Source organism: Stegostoma tigrinum, chromosome 18 (genome assembly GCF_030684315.1).
Source record: "Stegostoma tigrinum isolate sSteTig4 chromosome 18, sSteTig4.hap1, whole genome shotgun sequence".
Classification (NCBI taxonomy): domain Eukaryota; kingdom Metazoa; phylum Chordata; class Chondrichthyes; order Orectolobiformes; family Stegostomatidae; genus Stegostoma; species Stegostoma tigrinum.
This window is the reverse complement of record NC_081371.1, coordinates 46,692,711-46,716,042: the sequence shown is the minus strand read 5'-3', so window position 1 is coordinate 46,716,042 and position 23,332 is coordinate 46,692,711. Positions and strand designations below refer to the sequence as shown.

At 45.7% G+C, this 23,332-nt stretch overlaps 1 protein-coding gene across 1 annotated transcript in view; it reads left to right on the top strand.

Annotated features, from left to right (window-relative positions):
* Window positions 1-23,332, top strand: part of syt10 (synaptotagmin X) — an 89,838-nt gene that overhangs the window by 43,311 nt on the left and 23,195 nt on the right. Inside the window, exons 2-5 of the mRNA XM_048549608.2 lie at window positions 1,919-2,285; window positions 8,195-8,768; window positions 16,059-16,179; window positions 20,562-20,733. Coding sequence (XP_048405565.1) covers window positions 1,919-2,285; window positions 8,195-8,768; window positions 16,059-16,179; window positions 20,562-20,733 — 1,234 coding nt within the window. The remainder of the gene's footprint in view (window positions 1-1,918; window positions 2,286-8,194; window positions 8,769-16,058; window positions 16,180-20,561; window positions 20,734-23,332) is intronic.

Sequence of the window (23,332 nt, the reverse complement as noted above, 5' to 3'; positions counted from 1 at the left end):
GGAAAAATCCAGGTTTTTTTTTAAGCATTCTTCAAACAGAATGAATTAATAAAGGGGTCTGTCGCCGACATGAGACTGTGCCCCCAACACTGATTTGCCCCAAGGCTGCACTATTACACTGATAAACTCCAAACCATTTACAAAGTATGTCTTTGATTTATTTATCTGGATTAGACCTGTGTTTCTCAACTTCACCTTTTTTAATCTCACTGACTTTTCTTGTTGCCTTTCCTGACTTCTGGCCCCAGATCACTTCAACCTTCCTTCCTCCGCCAATCTCATACTGATCTTTGCTCCCCACCCATTGTCATCACATACCTAGCCTCACCCCACAATCCTCCACTCCTCAGCTTTCCAGTCTTTCCCCTCAGACTTCCTCTGCCACCCTCATTTGACTTGACCCTGTGATCCATAGCTTGACCCTTGATCTATGACCTGAACTAACTCAAAATGACCCAAGAACCAATCTCTGTTCTGACTTGAACCCGATCCTCAGGCCTCAGTTGAGGACCCACTTACCCAAGGGGTGTGAGGGACACATATGGAGTTCTACCTTGCCCCTGAAGAGCTTGTCTTTTGATGCTGCGTAATAATGAGAACCAATATCTGGGAAGTTAGGACATTAGTGCTGATCAAAGTGGAGATGATACCCTTGTATTTAGACCCAAAAGTGGCAATCCAAGTTTCTGATCCAGTACTGCTGTCATGTCATTTCTTTATATTCCAAATGATGGCACCATAGGAGCAGGGGTAGACCATCCAACCCATCAACCCTGCTCAGCCATTCAATTAGATCGTGGCTGATCAGCCCTCTTAATGCTATGAATGGGGCAGTGCAGTGGCTCAGTGGTTAGCACTGCTGCCTCACAGTGCCAGGAACTCGGGTTCGATTCCAGCCTTGAGTGACTGTCAGCATGAAATTTGCACATTCTCTCCGTGTCTGCGTAAGTTTCCTCTGGGTGCTGTGGTCGTCTCTCACAGTCCAAAGATGTGCAGGGTAGCATGTCCATGCTATATTGTCCACAGATGTGCAGGCTAAATTGATTAGCCATGGGAAATACAGGGTTGTAGGGAATGGATCTGGGGGTGGGATGATGCTTGGAGGGTTGGTGTGGACTGAATAGGCGGAATGGTGTGTTTCCACACTGTAGGGATTCCGTGCCATTCTCCAGCACTCTTAGATCCCTCTGCATCATTTGTGTCTGGAAATTTCTTGATCTCTGGCTTATATGTGCTCAATGATTATGCTTTCACAGCCTCTGGGTTAGATAATTTCCAAAGATTCTCATTGTATGAAATAATCTGCCTTTTATTCCAAGATAATGTCCCTGGTTTAAACTCACCAGCCAGGTGGTGACTCCTAATTATATTCAACTTGTCACAACCTGCAAGAATTCTAGAAGAATTTTAGAACACCTGTTATTCTTTCAGACTCTAAGGAATACAGACCTGGCCTTAATCTCTCCTCATTTGGAGGGAGCCGTTTTCTGGCACAGTGCTAACGTCCCTACTCCTGGACTAGGAGGCCTGGGATCAAGTCCCGCCTGCTCCGGAGGCATGTAATAACATCTCTTAACAGGTTGGTTAGAAAAATAGATTAACAAAGGAAAAAAAAATTAAGACAATCCTGACATTTGAGGGAATAATTGGGTGAACGTTCATTGCACCCCTGGATGGCAATTGTATCCTTTCTTGTGTAAGGAGAACAAAACTACACAGTACTTCCATGTGAGACCTTGCTCCCCTCTGTATACTTACAGCCGTGATCATTTTGCTGGTTACTGAGGGAGGGTGTTGTAAAGATATTTGGATGTGGTATTCTGAGACCAGCTCCTTTCTCAATCTTTTCCTGTTTTCTCTCCTCCCTGTTTGTCTGCCATGTTGTTTGCTTGACTCCACCTCTCTGCCCACTCCCTAGACATTTCGGTCAGTCTGCTTGCTGTAGTCGTCTGTTTCTGTGGGCTTGCCCTGTTGGTAGTGTCTCTGTTTGTGTTTTGGAAGCTTTGCTGGCCGTACTGGAGGAATAAAGATCTCACCTCTAACGCAAGTAATGTCCCTCAGCAAACATCAAGCGACGTACCAGAGGCTGTGGAAACTCCAGAGAAAAAGGAGATTAAGGAAATTAAAGAGAACGGAAAGAATTCAGTCACACTACTGGCGACCGCCATGAAGATCAGCCAGACCTCTCCCGATATACCTGCTGAGGTCCAAGCGGCTCTCAAGGAGCATCTCCTCAAACACACACGTGTGCAACGTCAGACCACTGAACCAACGACCTCCTCCAGGTTAGTACCAAGCCAAGCAGGATTGGTTTGTGGCTGGCAGGAGACATACAAATTTTGTTTTCTTCTTTATTCATTCATGAGATGAGCCAGCATTTATTGCCCAAAGGGCAGTTCAGTGTCAAGCACATTACTGTCGGGCTGGAGTCACATGCAGGCCAGACCCAGTAAAGATAGCAATTTCCTTCCCTAAAAGGCATTAGTGAAACAGTTGGTTTTGTCCAACAATCAATTGATTAATAGACTCATAATTCTGGATTACTCTCTTATTAAATAGAAATTTAACCATCTGCCATGGCAGGATTCAAACCTGGGTCCCAATTGCATGGGGTTAATAGTTCTACGATAATACCCTGGGCCATCGCTTCCGCATAGTGTTTAGCTTAACTGGCAGAGTGCCTGAGCAGTGAAGGCAATAGGAAAATTGGTCTGATCTGGCAATGTCTACAGAGAGAGCAGGGGGATTAGCATGTCCAGAAGGGAAACACCAGTAAAAGCGCAAACGATACATACTGATAATAAAATGTGAGGCTGGATGAACACAGCAGGCCAAGCAGCATCTCAGGAGCACAAAAGCTGACGTTTCGGGCCTAGACCCTTCATCAGACCCTTCATACATACTGATCTGACTTGCCTTTATGCTCCATTTTCTGAAGAAGGGTCTAGGCCTGAAACATCAGCTTTCCTGCTCCTCTGATGCTGCTTGGCCTGCTGTGTTCATCCAGCTTTAGATCTTGTTGTCTCAGATCCTCCAACATCTGCAGTTCCTGCTATCTTTGATGCAAATTTCAGTAGTTTGGCTCGGTGGCTCAGTGGTTAGCCCTGCTGCCTCACAGCACCCGGGTCCTGGGTTTGATTCCAGCCTTGGACAACTATCTGTGTGGAGTTTGCACGTTCTCCCCATGTCGGTGTGGGTTTCCTTCAGGTGCTCCGGTTTCCACCCATGGTCCAAAGATGTGCAGGTTTGGTGGGTAGGCCATGCTAAGTTGCCCATAGTGCCCCAGGGATGTGCTAGCGAGGTGTGTTAGCCGTGGGAAATACAGGGCAAGGAGGAGGGCCTGGGTGGGATATGATCCAAAGGGTTTGTGTGGACTTGATGGGCTGAATGGCCTTCTTGTATGATTCTGTATGAGGCCTGGCAGCAACTCTGGGAAGAAAGCAGGATTAGTATTGCGACTCTGGTGACATCAGAACTGTTAGTAGCAAGGAAAAAGTGGTATTTCTGCTGAAGTGGGGAAGGCAGGGTGGGAGGAGAATGGGAGAGGTGAGCAGATATGAGGGATGGAGATCGAAACCAGGGAGAGATATCAAAAGGGTAGGCAAAGATGGAATTAATGGATAGCAGGCCAGGACAGAAGAAAATCTTAATTATTGATAATAAAGAGCTCAGACTGAAAAAATGTGTTAGCTGTGCTGAATGTGACCCATACAATGTGATAATGGGCTTTTGTCTATGTGCAAATGGGTGGCTGTGCCTAAAGCAACCCATATCCTAATGGAACTAGGTGTGGAGTGGGTAAAAATAACACAGAAGGATGGAATCAGGCTGTAAACTTATTGAACTCGATGTTGAGTCCCAGAGGCTGCAGGTCCCCAAGTGGAACGATTCAGTCCAAAGCTAGAATACTGCGGGCTTATCAAGGCTGAGATAGACAGATTTTTAATTAGTAGGCAAGACAAAGGTTGTGAGGAAAAGATAGAATATTGGAGTTGAAGATTTTCAGATCAGCCACATTGAATTTCATTGAATGTCAGAACAGACGTGATGGGCTGAATAGCCTACTTCAGCTCCTATGTTGTTGTAGCATTGATAATACTGGTGTGACAAGGGAACAAACAAGAGTTGAGTGGAGATGAAGTGTTACGGGAAGAGTAGAAACAGTAGAATCACCATGAACAACTGCTGTCTGAATAAATGGACCGAAGTTACGATCTGAAAATGTTAAATTTACCTTTGAAACTGGAAAATACCTCGTCGAAAGATGAGTTGCTGGTTCTTGAGTTGGTGTTGAAATATATTTGTTTGAATATTGCAGGAGGCTAAAACTGAGAGGTCAGTGGCTATACGAAGTGACAGACTAAGATGAGAAGCCATCAGATAACTTGGTTCTACGCAAAAAGGAAATGTTTGTTCTGTAACATGGTTGGCCAATCTATGCTTGGCTTTTCCCAATGGAGATCAGGTTGTAAGCATCAAACTTGAATATTGAGGGAAGTAAAATAAATTGGTCCTTCACCTCTAGGGAGAGTTTGGGGCCCATCATGGTGAGAATAAGAGGGGGGGTGAAAGGTCTGAGAGAGCATCTCCTGTGCTTATTTCAGAAGGTGTCATGGGGAGAGGAAGAAGTGGACAGGACATTCTGGAGGAAATATCCCATCGGAATGTTGGGAAGAGAAGGGAGGTGTCATACCATGCTAGGTCTGAAGGATGATCCGTTCCTTATGGAGGTAAGGATGAGGGGAACCCTATTGTAGCTCTGAGATGGAGAGGAAGAGGTGAGAGTAGCTATGTGAGAAATGGGACACATATGGAGGAGAGCCATTTCACTGCAGTGGGGATGGCATGCTGCCTAGATTGACAATAAAGGGAGATCAAACAAGATTAGTGCTCACGGAATAAAAGGACATTAGCAACTGGATGCACAGTTGGCTGATTGATAGGAAACAGAGTCGTGATTAATGGATATTTTTCAGATTGGAGGAAAGTTTGTAGTGGACATCCCCAGGAATCCACAACAGGACCCCTGCTGTTTCTGATGTACATTGATAGCTGGGTGTCTAGAGCACAACAGGTGACACACAATACTTGAAAATTTTGCGAACTGTGAGAGTGGTTAAGAATTTCAAAAGTTGATAGAAGTGTTGGACGAATGAAGGATGAAGTTTAGTTTTAAGAAGTTTGAAGTGTTTTACTTTGGTAGAAGCAACAGGGAGGAATGATAAGTACAATTGTAGATGGGGTGTAGAGCAGAAGGACTTGGGTCTTTATGTGGATCGAAGGTGGTAGGACGGGTTGGGAGACCATTTAAAAAAAAATGCATAACATTCTGAGCTTTTCCGTAGGGACATCCAGCACAAGAGCAAGGAAGTTAAGTTAAACCTGTATAAAACACTGGTATGGCCTCAACGTGAGGATGATGTGCAGTTGTGAGGGTTACACTTTAGGAAAGTGGTGAAGGCACTGGAGAAAGTACAGTAAAGAGAAGGTTCCAGGCCTGAGGAACTTCAGTTATGCAGACAGATTGGAGAAATTGAAGCTGGAGAAGGGAAGGCTGAGAGAAGGTTAACTCTATCTATAGCTGCTGCCAGGTTAGCTGAGTCTCTCAAGCGATTTCTGTATTTTCATTGCTGATCTCCAGCATCCACAGCATGTTGTTTTCACTACGTTAAATTGAGAGGTGGTTTGACAGAGATAGTCAAAATCAGGAGGGGTCTGCAAAGCAGTTCCCATGGAAAGTTCAAGAATGGGATGGATTACATTGAAAGTAGTTGGCAATTATGATAAGAAGGAAAGTTGGCTTGTGGAATGAGTGGTTGTGAAGTAGAACTCACCATCTAATAGCAAGGTGGTGGCAACTTCAACTGAGATTTTCAAGAGCGAGTTGGGTTATGTTCTGAAAAGGAATGTATCTGAGGGTCATGACTTAAAGACTATGGAGTGACAGAAGCTATTGAGTCTGCAGGACCCTGGGGCCCAGGGATTGGAGAGGGTGATGCCTGAGGCTGATGGCTCATGGAGGGGAGGGGTAAGATGGTTAAGCCTGATACAGGAGTGCTGCCTGACTTTGGCGATCCACACTGGGCCAGGTCATGGCATTAAAACAGTAAATCAATTCAGTCTTCAGTTGAGTTCTGGATGAGCTGTGTAACAGAGTGTCACATGTTATTTCCCTTATGCTGGATGCTTTAATATTATTAATTTCATTTTTTCAAAGGTGCAGCATTGTTCTGTATCACTTTATCTGCAAAAAAAATCCTTTGAAAGCCTTCTTTTCAGGTCTAATGTTGATGGGTTGTTTCACTTTGTTCAGACAGTAGTTCCAGGGAACAAAGGCCTCTTGAGAGAGACAAATTATAAAACTGATACAGAGAAACAAACAGCTGACTCAAAAAAACTCTCCCAGACAGGGTCAGGTGAGGTATTAAAGTCAACCCAAACCCACTCACTTGATGGGTAACGTTTTGGAGGCAGCACAAGGAGCAGGTATTGACCCAATCCGGGCTGCTTTATACACTGCTTTACTGTGGCCAGAGACAATAGTTCTCTGCCTTCAGAAAACTTGGCAACTGTATGGAGCTGAGGGCAGCGTCAACAGTACTGGCAGTGGGCCAAGAGGATCAGGACATCTTCACTCTAAAAGTTCCAACAGCCGTCTCTCCATATATAGATCACATCCGTCCTCAAATTCTACTGCTGGCTGCAACTTAGCCCGCGGCCTCCCCGCCTGTTCCCGCGCACGCCTGCGCCCGCGGCCTCCCCGCCTGTTCCCGCGCACGCCTGCGCCCGCGGCCTCCCCGCCTGTTCCCGCGCACGCCTGCGCCCGCGGCCTCCCCGCCTGTTCCCGCGCACGCCTGCGCCCGCGGCCTCCCCGCCTGTTCCCGCGCACGCCTGCGCCCGCGGCCTCCCCGCCTGTTCCCGCGCACGCCTGCGCCCGCGGCCTCCCCGCCTGTTCCCGCACACGCCTGCGCCCGCGGCCTCCCCGCCTGTTCCCACTGACACCTATTTCTTCAGACACCTCTCCAGTCTGCTCTGCCTGACTGCAAGCCAAGCCTGTTTGTTAGGCTGAATCCTAAGCAGATAACGTTGTTAAAAAAAAAATCTTGCCCCATTGACGTAGAATGATCACTGAAATGAATCAATGACCCTGACATTGTTTTATCATGAGAATGTCAGGACAGAGCGAACCTTTGTCAATCAATAAGTGAAGCAATCCGTAAGGTTAGCACTCTCTCCTCTTAATCAGGAGATTGTTCATCCCGGTTCCACTCCAAGGCTTTGGGTATGAAAGTTTAAGCTGACAGTCTGGTCTGTAGGGATATGGTGTTTTTGATATGTTGAACCAGCACTCCCTCAACCCAGTTTCATTTTGTGGGAGAGCAGGGGAACCCTCCGTAATAGAACATAGAACATTACAGCACAGTACAGGCCCTTCGGCCCTCGATGTTGTGCCGACCTGTCATACCGAACTCAAGCCCATCTAACCTACACTATTCCATGTATGTCCACATGCTTTCCAATGACGACTTAAATGTACCTAAAGTTGGCGAATCTACTACCGTTGCAGGCAAAGCGTTCCATTCCCTTACTACTCTCGGAGTAGTAATATCTTGGCCATGGAGTAGAATATCTCTTTGGCAGAGCCTTTGGCAAATTAGTGGGCACATTTCCTACATTGGAACAATGAAGGCACTGCAAAAGTAATTCACTGGCTGAAGAGCACTTTGGAATGTAGGACATGAAGAGTGCTGTAGCTGAATAGTCTGTCTTCAGAACATCAATTAGTGTATCAGTTTCTGAGCAGTGAGTTGGATACTGATGTCAGATCTTTACCTGAGATAATGGGAACTGCAGATGCTGGAGAATCCGAGGTCACAAAGTGTGGAGCTGGATGAACACAGCAGGCAAAGCAGCATCTCAGTAGCACAAAAGCTGACGTTTCGGGCCTAGACCCTTCATCAGATTTTTCTGATGAAGGATCTAGGCTGGAAACGTCAGCTTGTGTGCTCCTAAGATGCTGCTTGTCCTGCTGAGTTCATCCAGCTCCACACTTCGTGATCTCGGATCTTTTCCTGCTCTGTTGGTGGGCGAAGAAGGAAATGTTAAACTTTGTTTAAAGCCACGATTAATTTTTTTATCCAATCTGGTGATAGTGCAGTGATATTTAAGAGATTGCACCATTTTTCTTTTATAGGCATAATTCCTTCAAAAGGCACTTACCAAGACAAATGCATGTTTCAAGTGTTGATTTCAGTATGGACAGCTTGCAAAGAGATAGCTTGCAGAGAGGAGAGACAACCACCAGTATTGGACGCATTAAACCGGAACTCTATAAACAGAAGTCTGTTGACTCTCAGGATGGTGAGCAAGAGGATGTGAAAACGAGTGGAAAATTAAACCTAACCCTTAAGTATGATTATGAGAATCAGCATTTGATCGTAACCATTCTGAAATGCTTGGACTTGCCGGCAAAAGACTTTTCCGGAACCTCAGACCCTTATGTTAAAATTTACCTGCTTCCTGATCGGAAAAAGAAATTCCAGACTCGAGTTCACAGAAAGACACTCAACCCCATCTTTAATGAGACCTTTCAGTTCCCAGTGCCCCTGGATCACCTCAGCAACAGGAAGCTGCATTTCAGCGTTTATGACTTTGACCGATTTTCAAGACATGACATGATTGGGGAGGTAATTGTGGATAACCTGTTCGAGTTGCTGGAACCTCCGAAGGAAGATACCATCTGGAGGGACATCATCTGTGTCAAGACTGTGAGTTTGTTTGCTGCCAGAAATTTCAGCTGCTTTTGCAGTGTTCCCCAGGTGCCAAACATCCCCTGCCTTGGTAAATTGCTTGCTTCTTAATCCAAATGTTGTAGACTCAAATCCTACTCCAGGATTTGAGTAGGCCTGATAAATATAGTTTCCCAATAATGGGAGTTCAACATTGAGACTGAGATAAATCTTGAACCATTTCATAAGTAAGATGATCTTAGCTTGTGTTGCTGCCTGAGTTGAATTTTACCCCAATCTCCTTGGTGGGAAGTGGTGAACCTCGTACCACTCAAATTGAATATAGAACATTGCGTGGCATTAAGTTCTGGAAGTAATATCCATCCCTTAATCACTAATGTAGTGACAAATCACAAAGTTCTGAGTGGGAGTGGGTATCTTAAGGAGCTATCAAGATGGGTGCTTTTAAGGATAACCGAAAGTTCTGGAAATACCTAGAAGGTCGAGCCACGCTGATGTGCAGAGACAAAGGAAGAGGAAATCAATGATGACTTCTTCTGAAGAGTCACATTTTAGTCAAAAATAACTCTGGTCTGGATTTCATGTTACAAGTTTGGGTGGGCTACTGTTTTGAAATTTTTGTTTTTGTTGCCCACCAGATTTTTTTTGGGGGGTATCATATGAGAAAAGATTCAGGGATGATTTTTTTTGGCAGCCATAACAAGGCACAAGGATGGAAGAAAATGCTCCCAGGACCATGGCTGGTTACAGCAGCAGATGCTGTCGGGAAGGTGACTTTTTTTTAATGACAGTTTTAGATTTTTTTTTTAAAATTGGGCTTTCATTGCTAAATGAGAACTAATGCTGGGAATGTAGGCCCTCTACAGTTTCTAGTTATAGAGTCATACAGCATAGAAACAGACCTTCAGACAAACTAGTCCATGCCGAGCATAATCCCAAACCACAAAAAAAACCAAAAGAACTGCGGATGCTGTAAATCAGGAACAAAAACAGAAACAAAAAGAAAAGTTGCTGGAAAAACTTAGCAGACCTGGCAGCATCTGTGGAGGAGAAAACAGGGTTAGCGTTTCAGGTCCAGTGACCCTTCCTCAGAACTGATGGTGGCTGGGAAAATGTCAATTTATATGCAGAAAATAGGGAGGTGAGGGGGGTAGGGAGTAAACGATAGGATAGAGCCTGAAGAGAGAGAGAGACTGTTGGACAGACAAAGGAGTTGCTAACGATCAGGCTGGGAGGGTGAGTCGTTGTTAATGGGAACTGTTAGTGACTAACAACAGGGGGTGTGTAGTGGCAGGCTACGTGGTAACAAGGCCTGGTGTGTGGGGTGGGGGGCTGGGGACATGGGGGAGTTTAGGCCCTAAAATTATTGAACTCAATATTGACTCCGGAGGGCTGTAGGGTCCCCAAGCAGAAAATGAGGTGTTGTTCCTCTAGGTTGCGTTGGTCTTCATTTGAGCACTGTAGTAAACCAGAGCCAGAGATGTTGGTCAGGGAGCAGGGTGGTGCATTGAAGTGGCAGGCTACAGGTAGTTCAGGGATAGTAGGAACTGCAGATGCTGGAGAATCTGAGATAACAAGGTGTAGAGCTAGATGAATACAGCAGGCCAAGCCGCATCAGAGGAGCAGGAAGGCCTGGACACTTCTTCAGAAATAGTAACTCAGGGTCTTTTTTGCAAGCAGAATGTAGATGTCAAGTCTATGCTTCATTTCCCCAGTGTAGAGGAGACCACATTGTGAGCAGCGAATGCCGTAGACTAGACTCTGGGAAGTGTAGGTGAAGTGTTGCTTCATCTTTCCATTACAAACCCACTGTCTCCCACAGCTACCTGGAATATACATCCTCACACCCCAGTTCCTGTAGACTCCATCCCATTCACTCAGTTCCTCCGTCTCCATCGCATTTGTTCAGATGAGGCCAAATTCTACAAGGGAGCCTCTGAAATGCCCACATTCTTCCTCAACTGAGGATTCCCTAGCTCTGTTATCGACAGAGCCCTCAATCGGGCCCGACCCATCTCCCACACTTCTGCCCTCACCCCTTCCCTTCCCTCCCACAACAGCGATACGGTCCCCCTTATCCTCACCTACCATCCCACCAGTATCTACATCCAGAAGATCATCAGATGCCATTTCTGCCACCTCCAGCAAGATGCCACCACCGGACACATATTCCCCTCCCCTCCCTTGTCCACCTTCCGCAGGGACCGTTCCCTCCGGGACACCCTGGTCCACACTTCCTTCACCCCCAACACCTCCCTACAGCATCTTCCCCTGTAACCAGCAAAGGTGCAACACCTGCCCATTTACCTCCTCCCTGCCCAGTATCCAAGGGCCCAAACATAACTTCCAGGTGAAGCAACACTTCACCTGCAATTCCCAGAATCTAGTCTACAGCGTTCACTGCTCACAGTTTCCTCTGCATTGGGGAAACGAAGTGTAGACTTGGTGACTGCTTTGCAGAACATCTACGTTCTGCTCGCAAAAAAGACCCTGGACTTCTTGGGGACCGCTTTGCAGAACACCTCCACTCGGTTCGCAATAAGCAACTGCACCAACTAGTCGCAAACCATTTCCACTCCCCCTCCCATTCTCTTGATGACATGTCCATCATGGGCCTCCTGCAGTGCCACAATGATGCCACCCGAAGGCTGCAGGAACAGCAACTCATATTCCGCTTGGGAACCCTGCAGCCCAATGGTATCAATGTGGACTTCACCAGCTTCAAAATCTCCCCTTGCCCCACTGCATCCCTAAACCAGGCCAGTTCGTCCCCTCTCCCCACTGCACCACACAACCAGCCCAGCTCTTCGCCTCCACCCACTGCATCCCAAAACCAGTCCAACCTGTCTCTGCCTCCCTAACCTGTTCTTCCTCTCACCCATCCCTTCCTCCCACCCCAAGCCGCACGTCCATCTCCTACCTACCAACCTCATCCCACCTCCTTGACCTGTCCGTCTTCCCTGGACTGACCTATCCCCTCCCTGCCTCCCCACCTATACTCTCCTCTCCACCTATCTTCTTTTCTCTCCATCTTCGGTCCGCCTCCCCCTCTCTCCCTATTTATTCCAGAACCCTCACCCCATCCCCCTCTCTGATGAAGGGTCTAGGCCCGAAACGTCAGCTTTTATGCTCCTGAGATGCTGCTTGGCCTGCTGTGTTCATCCAGCCTCACATTTTATTATCCTGGACTTCCTGTTGCCTGCCACTTCAATGCTCCACCCTGTTCCCTGGCCAACATCTCTGTCTCCTGCTTGCTACAGTGTTCCAGTGAAGTCCAACGGAAAGTGAACGAAAAATACCTCATTTTCCGCTTGGGGACCATACTGCCCTCCCGACTCAATATTGAGTTCAAGAATTTTAGGGCCTAAACTCCCCCCGAACTCCCGCTACCCCACACACCAGGCCTTGTTACCACACAGCCTGCCACTACACACCCCCTGTTGTTAGTCACTAACAGTTGCCATTAACAACTACTCACCCTCCCGGCCTGATCGTTAGCAACTCCTTTGTCTGTCCAACCGTCTTTCTCTCTCTTTGGGCTCTATACCATCGTTTACTCCCTATCCCACCCATAGAACATCGAACATTACAGCGCAATACAGGCCCTTCGGCCCTCGATGTTGTGCTGACGTGTGAAACCAATCTGAAGCCCAATTAACCTACACTATTCCATTATCATCCATATGTTTATCCAACGACCATTTAAATGCCCTTAAAGTTGGCGAATCTACTACTGTTGCAGGCAGGGCATTCCATGCCATTACTTCTGAGTCAAGTACCCACCTCTGACACCTGTCCTATATCCATCACCCTTCAATGTAAAGCTATGTCCCGTCGTGCTAGCCATCACCATCTGATGAAAAAGACTCTCACTGTCCACCCGATCTAATCCTCTGATCATCTTGTATGTCTCTATTAAGTGGCCTCTTAACCTTCATCTCTCTAATGAAAACAGCCTCAAGTCCCTCAGCCTTTCCTCACAAGGCCTTCCCTCCATACCAGGGAACATCCTGGTAAATCTCCTCTGTGCCCTCTCTAACGCTTCCACATCCTTCCCATAATGCGCTGACCAGAATTGTACACAATACTCCAAGGGCGACCGCACCAGAGTTCTGTACAGCTGCAACATGACCTCATGGTTCCGAAACTCAATCCCTCCACCAATAAAACCTAACACACCATACACCATCTTAACAACCCTATCAACCTGGGCGGCAACTTGCAGGGATCTATGCACATGGATGCCGAGATCTCTCTGCTCATCCACACTACCAAGAATCTTAACGTTAGCCCAGTGCTCTCTAATCTTTTTATTCTTTCCAAAGTGAATCACCTCACACTTTTTCACATTAAACTCCATTTGCCACCTCTCAGCCCAGCTCTGCAGCTTATCTATGTCCCTCTGTAACCTACAACATCCATCCGCACTATCCACAACTCCACCGACCTTAGTGTCATCCACAAATTTACTAATGCATCCTGCTATGCCCTCATCCAGGTCATTTATAAAAATGACCAACAGCAGTGGCCCCGAACAGATCCTTGTGGTACACCACCAGTAACTGAACTCCAGGCTGAACATTTCCCGTCAACCACCACCCTCTGTCTTCTTACAGCAAGCCAATTTCTGATCCAAACTGCTAAATCACCCTCAATCCCCTGCCTCTGTGTTTTCTGCAATAGCCTACTGTGGGGAACCTTATCAAACACTTTACTGGAATCCGTATACACCACATCAACCGCTTTATCCTCATCCACCTGTTCGGTCACCGTCTCAAAAGAACTCAGTAAGGTTTGTGAGGCACGACCTACCCTTCACAAAACTGTGTTGACTATCCCTAATCAAATTATTCCTTTCTAGATGATTATAAATCCTATCTCTTATAATCCTCTCCAACACTTTACCCACAACCGAAGTAAGGCTCACTGGCTTATAATTACCAGAGTTGTCTCTACTCCCCTTCTTGAACAAGGGGACAACATTTGCTATCCTCCAGTCTTCTGGCACAATTCCTGTAGACATTGATGACATAACGAGCAAAGCCAAAGGCTTTGCAATCTCCCTAGCTTCCCAGAGAATCCTAGGATAGATCCCATCTGGCCCAGGGGACTTATCTATTTGCACATTTTCCAGAATTGCTAACACCTCGTCCTTATGAACCTCAATCCCGTCTAGTCTAATGGCCTGTATCTCAGTATTCTCCTCGACAGCATTGTCTTTTTTCCCCTTTGTGAATACTGATGAAAAACATTCATTTAGCACCTCTCCTATCTCTTCACACTCCACACACAACTTCCCACTACTGTCCTTGACTGGCCCTACCTCCCTATTTTCTGCATATCAACTGACATTTTCCCAGCCACCATTGATTCTGAGGAAAGGTCACCGGACCTAAAACGTTAACTCTGTTTTCTCCTCCACAGATGCTGCCAGACCTGCTGAGCTTTTCCAGCAACTTTGGTTTTGTTCATAATCCCAAACCAAACTAGTCTCACTTGCCTGGGTTTAGCTCATATTCCTCCAAACCTTTATTATTAATGTACTTATACCATAAAACATCTAACAATGAATCAGAGTAAGAATCTTACATGACTGAAATGGAATGATTGTAAGAAATCCAGAAATAAGCCTAAATCTCAGGAGCAGCTGAAATATCTGTGCTACTGTCTGTCTTCCATTTTAGAAAAGCTGTGACTGACTTCCTATTTCTGATGTTATCTGTCTGCCACATTATCTTCCTGCCCTTTTTTTTGTTTGCTCCTGGAATGGGCAACTGCATGGGCAACATTTATTGCCCATCCCTTATTGCCCTTGAGAAGGTGGTGGTGAGCTGCCTTCTTGAACCACTGCAATCCATGTAGAATTATTAAACAATCCCTACAGTGTGGATACAGGCCATTCAGCCCAACAAGTCCACACAGCATCTCTCCTACCTTTTCCCTGTTTCTCTAACACACCTAATGTACATACTCCTGAGCACTATGGGCAATTTAGCACAGCCAGTCCACCTAGCCTGCACATCTTTGGACTGAGGGAGGGAACTGGAGCACCCGGAGGGAACCCATGCAGACATGGGGAGAACGTGCAAACTCCACACAGACTGTTGCCCGAGGGTGGAATTGAACCCAGGCCCCTGGTGCTGTGAGGCAGCAGTGCCAACCACTGAGCCACTGTGTTGCCTTTCTATAGTGCCGTTAGATTTTGGACCCAGCAATACTGGAGAGACAACAATTTAGTTGCAAGTCAGGATGATGAGTGGCGTGGAAAAGAACATCCAAGTGGCAGTCACTACTCCCAATCAGTTCTACTAGCCTGCAGGGCTAACTGGAAAAGAAGGGGTGGTGGCGAGCAGCTTCCAGATGGCTGCTAATTTTTTTTATTCACTCAAGGGATGTAGACATCTCTGGCTAGGCCAGCATTTGTCGCCTATCCGTAATTGCCCAGACAGCAGTGAAGAGTAAAGCACATTGCTGTGGGTCTGGAGTCACTTACAGGCCAGACCAGATCAATATGGCTTATTTCCTTGCCTAAAAGACATTAGCGAACCAGATGGGAACTGCAGATGCTGGAGAATCAGAGATAACAAAGTGTGGAGCTGGATGAACACAGCAGGCCAAGCAGCATCTCAGGAGCACAAAAGCTTTGGTGCTCCTGTGATGCTGCTAGGCCTGCTGTGTTCGTCCAGCTCCACACTTTGTTCTCTCAGTGAACCAGATGGTTCCCGCCCGCCCACCCCAACCCAAATAATTGCCAATTGGTTCATGGTAATCATTTAGACATTTAATTCCAGATTTTTATTGGATTCAAATTCCACCACGTGCCACGGCGAGATTAGAACCTGGGTCCCCAGAACATCAGCTAAATTTCTGGATTAATTGTCTAGCAATAATCCCACTAGGCCACTGCTTTCCTGCACAAACGGTCAAACTAATTGACCTTAATCAGGCATTGATTGGACATTCAGAAACAGTTGTGGGCAGGAGTTGAGCCCTTAGTTTATATTCTGGCTCTCACCTTGCCAAGAAGTGCAACATTGAACACTTGGATTCTTTTCCCGCCAAACCTATGGGGTATTTCCTTCAATTTTGTAATGAACTGACATTTCTGGTAGTGACAGTATTCTGTATTTGTTTTAGGTTTTAAGACAGTCAGCATGATGAGGGAAACACTCTTTGTTTGTTGCATAATTCTGTTCTCAATCTCAAATCATTGATTTGAGGTGAATTTCTCTTGAAGGGACTAAAATGTAAATGCTTTTGTGATGTTAAAACGGCAACTTGAAACATTCTTCTTTCTTCATCTGACAGGAAAGCGTGGATTTAGGGGAGATTATGTTTTCTCTTTGCTACCTTCCGACAGCTGGTCGAATGACACTGACCGTCATCAAGTGCAGGAACCTTAAAGCCATGGACATCACAGGATTCTCTGGTACGTCTGGGGGAAAGAGTGATCAGCCTCTGAATGTCCCACCCCGCCCCTCCCGATGTCTCCACTCCAGCCAAACATCCACAAGTGGCCTCACCACTGCTTTCCCGCAAACATCGACCTTCCTGCTCCTCAGATGCTGCCTGGCACACCACCCCCACCCCCCCCCCCCCCCCCCACCCCCCCCCCCCCCCCCCACGCTCCCCCAGCTCCGCACTGTGTTCTCTCTTTCTGGCATGTAGTTTGAGCAGCCACCCCTTGCAGAGACGGTGCTGATGAACTCCCAAAGTCTAGCCAGTTCTGAGGAAGGGTCACCGGACCCGAACATTAACTCTGATTTTTTTCTTCTTCACAGATGCTGCCAGATCTGCTGAGCTTTTCCAGCAACTTCTGTTTTTGTTCCCAAAGTCTAGATCATAGTTATCAAAGAATCCCTACAGCATGGAAACAGGTCCTTAGGCCCAACATGCCCACACCGACCCTCGGGAGCATCCCACCCAGACCCATCCCCTGTAACCCACCTAATCTACACATCCTTGAACACTATGGGGCAATTTAGCATGGCCAGTCCACCCAACCTGCACATCTTTGGACTGTGGGAGGAAACCGGAGCACTCGGAGGAAACCCACGCAGACATGGGGATAATGTGAAAACTCCGCACAGACCATCGCCCGAGGGTGGAATCAAACCCATATCACTGGTGCTGAGAGTCCAGAGAGTCTTTATTCTCATTATAGAAATTACATTCAGCCCATCGGATCCATGTTGTCTCTCTGCAAAGAGATCAAGTCAGTTTTGATGTATTTTGGGGGTTTTAGTATTATGTTAGCTCTCATAGCTGGAAGCGCTGAGACTGGGCTCTTACTGAGAACAAGTGTCAGAAGATTTATTTTTGAGTGACTGAACGCAGTTTGACTTTATCACAGATATTCGGAGTGTGGATAAAAGCTGGGTGACTATACGGAAGGAGAAACGAGTAAAACTGGTGGCTGTCAGGCCAGTATGTGTTATCTCTTTTAAACCTCAAAACAAAGCTCCACTCTGCCCAGAACATTCATTTCCAACTATTACTAGATCTTCAATTTACCTGATGGATTACTAATAAAATGAGTCTCTATTCAGGGTGGAGTTCATGCTTTAATGGAAGAATATCACTGGGCATAATGTTGCATTGATATCACTGTTAAAGGCATGGGTTTATCTGGACTTAGGCTCATACATTATCACAACATCCCCCCTCTTTCCATCGAAGAATAGGATTCCTCCCATGAAAAGCATGTGCAAGATTAGAAATTTAAAAAAAAAACAGGATTGCTTTTACTCAATTTTCTCTACACATTGAAATTTTTTGGCAGACCTATAAAATGGCCAGATTGAGCCTGTGTACTGTTGTCAGGATGTTTGAACAATTTCACACTATTCAGTTGTCAGCTACTGTAGTTTGGTGCGAACTGTTTACTATAGATGTGTTGTTATTGAGTGTTAGCACGAAACGTTCAGTGTCTGAATTGTGTTGGATTACCTGTGGGTTCTCAAATGCAATTGAACATCTTGGAGCGTGACCCTTGCTCACAGCAGTCATATGATCTGTATCGTTCCACGTAAGGAAATGTTGGAGTTGGTATCGGGCACAGTTACATTTTGATCTGAATGAGGTTGCAGTACACACTCTTTTTGGTGCTGCTGTGCCATTCTCTCTGTCCTTTCCAAGAAGGAATTAGTGTCTAGGTGAGGCATGGGTGGCACGGTGGCTCTGTGGTTAGCACTGCTGCCTCACAGCATCAGGGACCTAGGTTCAATCCCACCATTGGGCAGCTGTCTGTGTGGAGTTTGCACATCCTCCCTGTGCCTGCGCGGGTTTCCTTCCAAAGATGCACAAGTTAGATGGATTGGCCATGCTAAATTACCCCATAGTGCCCTGGGATTGTGCTGGATAGGTGGGTTAGCCATGGGAGTTGCAGGGTTACAGGGATAGAGTAGGGATCTGGGTCTAGCTGCTCTTCAGAGTTGGCATGGACTTGATGGACTGAATGGCCTGCTTCCACGCTGTAGGGATTCTGTAATTCTGTTCAATGACCTCCGATCCATTCTAGAAATGAGTTTGTGATGCATTGATTTTACCACCCCGCACCGTTTCTTTGCATACACCTCATTTAGGACACCTAGCAGGGTAATGTTAGCACTCACATTAGATTTTGCCTGGCTGTTCATGCTGACTGTTTTCCCTGGGATACAGCGCCTTTATCAGATAAGCTTAAGCTATTTTAGTATTGACAATGTGATGTGCCCAATTACCCACAGGAATGTTAAGATTGGAATTTGCTGTGTTTCAGGTAATTGCTGTCCTTAATCCACTTGATCGCACTTTAAGGATGTAACTTTGGGAATGTCCTTGGTGTTGAACTTTGATTCAACTATTTTCATGTGTAGTAGTTGGGCTTTATGCTTGTATCTTGGGCTTGTGTGGTAGAATGCTGGTAACATCACTTCCTGTATGATTAGGGGTCTACTGACTTTGTTTACCATTGCTATTGTTGTGAAGTCAAGTGCTTGACACATTGCTGCCAGGCACCAATGGCTTTGAACTTTCACCTGTCTTTCAATAATGTAACTTTTAGTTTTGTCAAAGAGGGAGTTTCTCAGAATGATGGTGTTGTAAATCAATACCATGAGTTGTTCTCAGCCATTTTTGTAGCACTCTCTAGCAGTGCAGTATTCAGATGTTTCACTTGCTTGTTGCCTGTGGAAGATATACTTGAGTTTATGCATTCTGAAAGTTACTCTAACCTTGAGCAGAATTCACAACTCTTCTCAGAGCCATCTTGGTCATTGTTAGAGAAACTGAAAGAATCAATTTTAGATGTCCAGCATCTGCTATGTTTTTGCTTTTATATGTTGTACTTAAAAGTTTGATATATCTGTAACTTCCTTAAGGCTATAAACTGTTTTCATAACAGTATTCCACATCCTGCCACACTGAGAATACCAATTTATTCTTACTACCTCTCCTCTGCCTGTTAACCAGTTCTCCATCTATGTTAGTATTTATTCTAAAGCCCCACAATCTAATTTTATTTACTAACCCCTGTTATGAGCAACTTTAATTGAAGCCTTCTCCAAATTCAAATACACTGTGTTCGCTCGTTATCCTTTGTTACAAGTAACATTTTTAAAAGGTTCCAGTTGGTTTGTCAAACATCACTTCCCTTTTCTAAATCGTTGTTGTATCTGCACAATAATATAAATTATTTTCTAAGCAACCAGTTATCACATACTTTGTAATCTCTTCTAATAATCTCAAATTGATATATCTATAGTTCAATATTTTCTCTCTCCTTCCTTTTTTGAAATATTAGTTACAATTGTTACTTTTCAAGCTGCAAGAATCTTCCCAGAAACCAAAGAATGATGAAACATAGCTTACTATTATTAACTTGTAATTTCTGTCATCATCTCCTTCAACACGCTAAGATATAACTCATCTAGTCCAAGGGATTTAATTGCCTTGAATCCGGTACTAGCTCGTTATTAGTCTGGACCTCTCTTTCAGTTTTTCATTTTCACAAATCCCTCAGTTCTCTAGAATATCTGGGGGATTTACTGCACCTTCTACTGTGGTGACAGGCACAAAATTAATTATTTACATCCTCCATCATTTCCCTGATACCCTTTATAAATTCTCATCTCTGCCTATAATTCACCCACATTTGTCCTTGCTAATCTTTTCATTGCCACATTCCTAAAAGAAGCTTTTACAGCATACTTTTATGTTTCTCACTGCTTTAGATTCGTATTCTATTTACCCTTTTGTCTTCCAGTTTCGGGATCATCCTTTACTCGAGTCTAATTGCTGCTAATCCTCAGTCTTACCTCTGCCAACCTTGTAAGCCAGTAAATGTTTAAGCTGGTGGCTAGGGTCCTAAATCAAACACACTACATGAATATTGTTGCAGAGCACTCCTCCTATAAACAACAAATTATGCTGTATGGAGTCTTCAATGTGCAAAAATATCCCAAGGCATTTCACAGGAGTGCTATTAAGCAAAAAGTGGGGTAAAGCAAATGAACCAATATGGTCATATGCTGAAGGAGGAAAGTGAGGTTATGGAGATGGGGAAGGGAAGTCCAGAGTTTCGGGCTCAGGCAGCTGAAGGCACAGCTGTCATAGGTGCAGTGATTAAGATTGGGGATGTGCAAGTGGTCTGAATTAGAGGAAGACAGAGATCTTAGATGATTCTGGGACTAGTGGAGATGTAGAGGGTTGAATAGAAGGATGAAAATCCAGACTAGAGATTATTTCATGAGACTTGTAAGTGGTGGAGTAATGTTTTGGGGAGTCTGGAGAGGAGCTGCTCATTGCAGTAAAATAAATGTTTGTTTTTAGACCCGTACGTAAAGGTTTCTCTAATTTGTGAGGGACGAAGACTGAAAAAGCGAAAAACCACGACAAAGAAGAACACTCTGAATCCTGTTTACAATGAGGCTATCATCTTTGATATTCCTCCAGAGAGTATGGAGCAAGTCAGTCTCTCGATTACAGTCATGGACTATGATCGGTGAGTTTTTCTTCCTGTTGTTTTATCATCTATTCCAATGCTTCAACGGATCATTCACAAAAATTCCCCACAATGAATACCTGGGCAGGACGCAGCAAGCCTTGCCCCAGGCATTTCGACTGTGAACAGAGAATAGATAGGCTGGGATAATAAAATGTGAGGCTGGATGAACACAGCAGGCCAAGCAGCATCTCAGGAGCACAAAAGCTGACGTTTCGGGCCTAGACCCTTCATCAGAGAGGGGGATGGGGGGAGGGAACTGGAATAAATATGGAGAGAGGGGGAGGCGGACCGAAGATGGAGAGTAGATTCCCTGAGGTTGGTCCGGAGGGAGGAGGGTAACTTCTTCAGGTTAGGCATCCCTGGAAGAGGCTTCGCAGTGAGGTTAAAATAGTATCAGAGATAATGGGAACTGCAGATGCTGGAGATTCCAAGATAATAAAATGTGAGGCTGGATGAACACAGCAGGCCAAGCAGCATCTCAGGAGCACAAAAGCTGACGTTTCGGGCCTAGACCCTTCATCAGAGAGGGGGATGGGGGGAGGGAACTGGAATAAATATGGAGAGAGGGGGAGGCGGACCGAAGATGGAGAGTAGATTCCCTGAGGTTGGTCCGGAGGGAGGAGGGTAACTTCTTCAGGTTAGGCATCCCTGGAAGAGGCTTCGCAGTGAGGTTAAAATAGTATCAGAGATAATGGGAACTGCAGATGCTGGAGATTCCAAGATAATAAAATGTGAGGCTGGATGAACACAGCAGGCCAAGCAGCATCCCCCCATCCCCCTCTCTGATGAAGGGTCTAGGCCCGAAACGTCAGCTTTTGTGCTCCTGAGATGCTGCTTGGCCTGCTGTGTTCATCCAGCCTCACATTTTATTATCTTGGAATCTCCAGCATCTGCAGTTCCCATTATCTCTGATACTATTTTAACCTCACTGCGAAGCCTCTTCCAGGGATGCCTAACCTGAAGAAGTTACCCTCCTCCCTCCGGACCAACCTCAGGGAATCTACTCTCCATCTTCGGTCCGCCTCCCCCTCTCTCCATATTTATTCCAGTTCCCTCCCCCCATCCCCCTCTCTGATGAAGGGTCTAGGCCCGAAACGTCAGCTTTTGTGCTCCTGAGATGCTGCTTGGCCTGCTGTGTTCATCCAGCCTCACATTTTATTATCTTGGAATCTCCAGCATCTGCAGTTCCCATTATCTCTGATACTATTTTAACCTCACTGCGAAGCCTCTTCCAGGGATGCCTAACCTGAAGAAGTTACCCTCCTCCCTCCGGACCAACCTCAGGGAATCTACTCTCCATCTTCGGTCCGCCTCCCCCTCTCTCCATATTTATTCCAGTTCCCTCCCCCCATCCCCCTCTCTGATGAAGGGTCTAGGCCCGAAACGTCAGCTTTTGTGCTCCTGAGATGCTGCTTGGCCTGCTGTGTTCATCCAGCCTCACATTTTATTATCTTGGAATCTCCAGCATCTGCAGTTCCCATTATCTCTGATACTATTTTAACCTCACTGCGAAGCCTCTTCCAGGGATGCCTAACCTGAAGAAGTTACCCTCCTCCCTCCGGACCAACCTCAGGGAATCTACTCTCCATCTTCGGTCCGCCTCCCCCTCTCTCCATATTTATTCCAGTTCCCTCCCCCCATCCCCCTCTCTGATGAAGGGTCTAGGCCCGAAACGTCAGCTTTTGTGCTCCTGAGATGCTGCTTGGCCTGCTGTGTTCATCCAGCCTCACATTTTATTATCTTGGAATCTCCAGCATCTGCAGTTCCCATTATCTCTATCATAGATAGGCTGGGGTTGTTTCCTTGGAGCAAAGAAAGCTGAAGCAGAACTGAACTGAACATAAATAGGGCTTCTTAATAGAGGTATTAGTTACTGGAGGGCATAAATTTAAGGTAAGCGACAGAAGGGTTAGAGAGGATTTACGGAGAAATATTTTTACCCAGAGAATGCTGGGTTATCTGGAACTCCTAGCCTGAAAGGGTGAGAGGCAGGAACCATTTACAATACTTAACAGGTATTTAGACAGATGCTCGAAGCTGAAAGGCCCCTTTCCGTGTTGTAACACTCTGTGACTATCACATCCTTGATGGAGATTGCTTCATTGGAAAGAGGCATTACTTTTTTCTATTCTTTCATGGAATCTGGGCATCGTTGACAATGCCAACATTTGTTGCCCATTCTTAATTACCTATAAGTGATTTCAGAGAAGGGTGTTAAGAGTCAACCCCATTACTGTGGGTCTGGATTCACACGTAGGTCAGACAAGCTAAAGACGGCAGATTTTCAGTGGAATTCTGTATCACAGGAGGCTGTGGAGGCCAAAGTATATGAAAGAAAGAGATGTATTTCTGGATTTTTAAAGGCACTAACAGGTGTGGGAGAAAGTGGAATTGACATACAGGATCTGCCATGATCATATTGAATGACTTAGCAAGCTGGAAGAGTTGAATGGTCTACTTTCACTCCTATTTTCGATGTTTTCCTTCCCTAAATGCTATTAATAAAGCAGATGAGTTTTTGTTTTAACAATCACTGACAGTTTTATGGTCACAATTGCTGAATCTATCTTTAGTATCCAGATTTGTGAAAGAAATA